The sequence below is a fragment of the Maylandia zebra genome, linkage group LG11, assembly GCF_041146795.1.
Source record: "Maylandia zebra isolate NMK-2024a linkage group LG11, Mzebra_GT3a, whole genome shotgun sequence".
Classification (NCBI taxonomy): Eukaryota; Metazoa; Chordata; class Actinopteri; order Cichliformes; family Cichlidae; genus Maylandia; species Maylandia zebra.
The window spans coordinates 1,652,353-1,658,363 of NC_135177.1; the positions used below are offsets into that span (position 1 = coordinate 1,652,353).

Below are 6,011 nucleotides of genomic sequence, written 5' to 3' on the forward strand. Positions count from 1 at the left end.
TCTGCTGAAGCCGCCTTATAATATTTTTGCTATTTGATGTTTACTGTCTTGTTAAATACAGAGACAGCCAGGAGTTCCTAAAGGTGCGTTTTTTGGGTTTTATGTTATGTTACGTCGTTATTTTAAGTCCGTGTTGACAGAAAAAAACCCCACTGTTACAGTTTGTCTGGATCCATGGTTGTCTTGAGTCAACCATGTCCACTCCAGTCCGCTAGGTGGCAGCGCTGCATTGACACTGTCACAACTCCCGGCAGCACAAACGCGTCAACTGTCCGGAAATAAAAACTACTTGCGGAAAAGGGAACATGGAAGCGGCAGTGTTCATTTTGTCTCTTGTGGATTGTTGTGCGCTGATTTTCCTCTCCGTTTACTTCGTATCCTTTTCGATTCAGTGAGTCGGGCGACGGTACTCGTCTGCGTCAAAGCGGTTTTCTGTCCGAGAGCTTTGCTGAAGTCTTCTCCGTATAAAAAAGCTAATTTAATAGCAGCCAGCTAGCTTGTTAGCCGCCTTGTTATGAGCGTTGTAGTCGGGCTTGTGTGACGGAATAAGTGTATGAAAGTTTGTAGAGTGTTTTGAGTTAGCAGTCACGAAGAGCCGCTATCTGCAAATATCTCTGTACTGATAGTTTCATTTCACACTGTCGGCTTTTATATTTCAGTCCCACGCAGCGCTGGGTGACCCACGCAGCGGTGCGGTGCGTGGGTCCACTGTTGCTGGACCGATCGGCGATGAAAAATGAGGCCAGTCCAGCACATCCTTAATATGTATGTATATATTTTAAAGGATAATCAAAGGAGCCAGTCGAGGTCCTGAATGCAACATCCTTTTCACAGCACATTGTACCTTAACTTGAAATATAGATTATAACCTTGTCTGACCTAGAATGTGACTACATCAATGCTAGAGCCTGCTGTTCCAAGCTGAACAAAGTAAGTTGTCTTATTGATTTCATAGATATGGTTGATGATGCAGTTGATCTTTTACCCCCCGTCGTTTATGAAATAATCATCGCTTTTCTTTTTGTAACCGACTGTAAAGATCATTTTCACGCTCAGATTTCTAATCTGTAATTCAAATGTTTGTTTGATGTTTAGTGGGTAATTCCAGAGATGGTTGCCCAGTGTCTTTCCACCATGCTCATGTTGGTCTCGATGCACTGGTTCATCCTCCTCCTCAACCTGCCTGTAGCAGCCTGGAACATTTACAGGTATGCCCATCCAGTCTCAGCATCAGTTAGGTCCACCACGGCTACACGTGCATGTCGGGATCCTTTCTCTTTTGTAGTTGTTCCTTTTATGTCACGTGGTTGGAAAAATAATTAAAGCAGCAATGATCGGGCCCTCACCCAAGAGGCTTCTTGGGTTCTAAAGCCAAAAGATAAAAATCCCAATATTTAAAGTGGACCTGAAACACTACATGTATACAGGCTAACATGAATAACTGTCTGTGTCGCTGGATTTAAGAAACAAGTGCTTTAAAACATGTTTAGTGCCATCTAGTGTCGGTACAGAACATGATGTCACCAGGTTGGCTGGTGCTAATGCTGCTTACATTCATTTGTTAGCAGACTAGTGACCAAAACTCAAAATGAGTCTGTGGGCATCACTGTTGTATTGTCCCTTGGTACAGCAGTGTGCACTGCTGCACTGAAACAGGAAGTGTTAGCTGTATGTTCGGTTCTGTAAAGCACTTTATAAATGAGACCTGTGTGGAGGAGAGCCTGTTTGAGTCACCAGACCAACCAGCTGGACTGTGACGCTGGTATGTTCCTCGCCAGGCTGGATGCACCAAGCCGTACGATCTCCAGGCAAAGCAATGCAGTCGTTGTCATTTCATACAGTCTCTCTCAAGCACACCAGACAGTTCAGATCGTGTCTCTTCCTCGCAGTCACCATTTTATTTCTTTTTTCCGATTGCACGCATCGACCTATTTTTCCCAGTTGTGCTTCAACAAGATACATAGTTGTTTGTGGTGTGCACGTAGGAACCTGTTGTTTTACTGTTTTGCTTGGGAGACGATTGAAATAGAGCTGATCACATGGGCTGACTGCACCGCTCGCTGCATCCAGCCACATGAGGAAAATCAGACTCAAACAGGCTCCTCTACACACCTCTCATTTAAGCCCACTGTATAAAACCCAACATTACAGCTAACAGCTGGATGCTCCTGTTTCCTGAAGCACTTACTGCTGAAGACGGAGTGAAAGTACGTCCTTATATTTGTTAACACGAAACTCCTCGTTATTGGTTCTGTCACTAGTTGGCTAATAAACTAATGCAAGTCCATTAGCAGCAACTAACCAATCAGATGATGTCATGTTCTGTACTGGCACAAAACATGTAAAACTTTAAGCACTTATTTCTTAAAGGAGTCGAGCTTTCCAAGCTTAAGACTAGCATGACCCGAGAACCTACACAGACCTGACAAAAGTCAGAGCTCGTTCCTACAAGAAGTCCTGCCATTAATTAATGCTTCGATGTTAAATATGATCAACCTATCTCTAATGATCGGCTATGTACCACAGGCCTTCAAGCTGGCTGTAGTTAAACCTTTACTCAAAAAGCATCTCTAGACCCAGCAGTCTTAGCTAATTATAGGCCAATCTCCAACCTTCCTTTATATCAAACATCCTTGAAAGAGTAGTTGTCAAACAGCTAACAGATCATCTGCAGAGGTTTATTTGAAGAGTTTCAGTCAGGTTTCAGAGCTCATCACAGCACAGAAACAGCTTTAGTGAAGGTTACAAATGATCTTCTTATGGCCTCTGACAGTGGACTCATCTCTGTGCTTGTCCTGCTAGACCTCAGTGCAGCGTTCGATACTGTCGACCATAATATCCTATTAGAGCAGCTGTAGGTGTTACAGGTACTGCACTGCAGTACACAATGTGTTGAATCTTATCTTAATGACCATTAGAGCACTTTGCTCTCAGACTCTCGTGGACTTTCTTCATACATCTAGAAAGCTGAGGAACTGCAGTTGGTTACCAAAATAAAGGTTTGGATGTACTGTACCGTTATTCAGACCTTTACACAAAGAGCGACAAATGAATCGTTTCATCAGGCGAGTGGCAGAAGCTCTTCCTTCTCATGTTCTATCAAAGAGCAGGGTTATACTGTGTCGGGACCAGCAGACACCTTAACAGTACTAACCAGTGACTAAACCTTCGGTCACAGACGATCAGCTGGAACAGTCGTACTGGTGTTTAGAGTCTGCCGGGTGTGTCATCTTGATCCGTTTCACCCTGCAGGTACTTGAAGGTTCCAATGGGGAACATGGGAGTGTTTGACCCAACGGAGATCCACAACCGAGGTCTGCTCAAGTCTCACATGAAGGAGGCCATGATTAAACTGGGTTACCACCTGCTCTGCTTCTTCATCTATTTGTACAGGTGACACACGCACACTTTGCTAACACGTCCAGGGCTGTCTTCGCTGTTTGCACTCACATATCCGACTTGTGTTTTCCAGCATGATCCTGGCTTTGATCAACGACTGAGCCCGGAGCAGGCCACGGACTTCAGCTGCCAAATTCCAGACTGCAGGCTTTGCTGCGTCCCCCTCACATCCTGTGCTCCTGTACTGTATGCATTTAATGTCTCAGAACAACTATTACATTTTTTGTATTGAATTCCAGAGTTTGACTTTGCCACATGGATATGGTTAATATTTAACCTTTCAAAGATCCACCTTCATAGCCTCCAACAGAAAGCTCGTCTGCACTGTGGAAAACAATCCTTTATTTTTGAACCTCTGTTTAACACAAAGTCATTACAACCTCAACAGCTGATAGACGTTTGCAGTATGTTTCTTTACCAATAACGATGAGCCCAATCCCTCCCAGTAATGAACTGCTTTCAGCCTCATCATGAGTGCTCATTATTCTGGTGCTTTACACAAAGTATTGCAGGTTGCTGTAAGGACTTTGGGTCGACAGCTTGTACAGAGTGGAGGACAGCTGAGTTAAATCAAGCTAACAGCGCGGGCCCTGCAGGACCCGTCTTGCTGTAGCAGCCTAAGTTATGGATCCTTCCAGTGCGCTCGGACATTCTTCTTCTCACCTCGCTGGTCGCTCTTGTGCACCAGTGTGATGCGACCCATGTAATAACTATAACACTTCAGTTCATCCTGTAAATTGTGCTGTTTGTGCCACACGTAATGACTTTTCCCAGCTGGTGATTCAATCAGGTTCACAGTTAATGTGGTCCTTTATGGTGTGTGCATGCTGTGCTTCGTGTCAGGGTTTAACCACCTCCAACAACTAATAAGATGTTTCTATGACGCTGCTGCAGTCGATGCTCAGCAGCGTCATACGTGCACTGAATTAAGAGGCAGTCGGGATTCTGACTCTTTGATTGGCAAAGTTTTATTCTTTGGGGAAATGTTTGAAAGTTCTTGTTGTGTCAACATAATCCTTTTTTTTTTAAAGTAAACCTTGAACTACTTCTGTCAAATCAATCCAATAAATATCCCAAACTCTCAGTCAGAGTCAGAGGTTTGAAACTGGCTCGTCGGTCTGTTTTTGTCAGTATTTGGTAACTCAGAGTTTCTCTTATTGTCTGCACCAATAGAGATCAATGAAAGTGGCCCACTCCATGTGACTGACGTTGTGTATTTTATTGTGTAGTTTGCATATGTGCGCTCACCTGCTGCTTGGTTTGTGACCCTGCTGCTCTTTGATTTCAACACTATCCAACAGATTTACTGACAGTTTTCCAACGTTGACCTCGGGTGTCTGATTGCACTGAGGTGTAGTTGAGGTTGGATAACCAATCCAGTTCTGAGACTTATTCTGCATACAGGACCACACACACACACACACACACACACACACACACACACACACACACACACACACACACACACACACACTCTGTTCCTTACAAAGCCAGCATGGTCACCTGTTGCAGTCGTGTGCTGTACCAAGTACAGGAACCTGAATAAATATTTTCGTTCCATTGCACTTCCTGGCATTCCTGTGATGAATAGGCTTCTGTACATGTGTTTAAAAAGAATCATTTTGAGTAGAAAGCTGAAATGTGCAGATTTCTCATCACCACAGTGAGAGAAACTAAAGCTGACTCAGCTGCAGAAACTGGCCGTTTGTCTCCAAACAACTTCAGTCTGCACATTTCAGCAGATTTTCAACTTAACTTTGAAATTTCAACTTTATTCTCAACATGATCAATGACATATTTTCTTAATGTAACCTTAGTACTCTGTAGTGTTGTACACCAGCTTTTTAAATGTATTTCACCAGGAGGTGAAAGGAAGAACTTATTCTGTTTGCACAGAGTTCTTGAAGAAGTATTTTTGTATGCCTTCTCTCTCCTGGACGTCCAATCATTATTTGGTTATATTTTAGATTTTTATAGTTTTGATTAAAAGTTTAAGATTGTTTACTAGTAAACAATCGACTGCCTCTCTCAGATGTAATGAGAGGCAAATGTAATCTCTTTCAGTACGACAACAGCAAGGAGAAACTTGTGCATATAAATTTGACCTGGGGTGTCCAACTCCAGGCCTCGAGGGCCGGTGTCCTGCAGGTTTTAGATCTCACCCTGGGTCAACACACCCGAGTCACATGATGAGTTCATTCCCAGGCCTCTGGAGAACTTCAGGACATGTTGAGGAGGTCATTCAGCCATTTGAATCAGCTGTGATGGATCAAGGACACATCTAAAACCTGCAGGACTTGTTGTGTCCTCGAGGCCTGGAGTTGGACACCCCTGAACTAGAGTGTTCATCAAGATCTAACAAATAAAAGGATGACTGTGTCAAGAACCTCATAAGATTATATGGCTGGGGCCCACCTCAGATTAATCTGTGTAGCCAAATAATTATAATATAAAACTATGAAATCACATATTTTTCATTTTTGGTATTTTATTGTTTACTGAAAAAACCACAGCCTGCACAGTTTGGTGTGGAAGAAGTGACGAAAAGCTAAGAGAGAAAAACAAAGATCGATATAGCAAAGTGTACCAAATGAACCAACATGTTAGCTGCT

At 43.2% G+C, this 6,011-nt stretch overlaps 1 protein-coding gene across 1 annotated transcript; it reads left to right on the top strand.

The window, feature by feature from the left end:
- The first annotated feature begins 225 nt into the window (after positions 1-225).
- On the top strand, positions 226-4,964 carry cnih4 (cornichon family member 4). The gene is made up of 5 exons (XM_004569107.5): positions 226-374; positions 862-930; positions 1,096-1,208; positions 3,253-3,393; positions 3,473-4,964. Exons 1-5 carry the CDS (start codon positions 306-308, stop codon positions 3,498-3,500), a joined length of 420 nt encoding a protein of 139 aa, XP_004569164.1. The 5' UTR covers positions 226-305; the 3' UTR covers positions 3,501-4,964.
- The last annotated feature ends 1,047 nt before the right edge of the window (positions 4,965-6,011 follow it).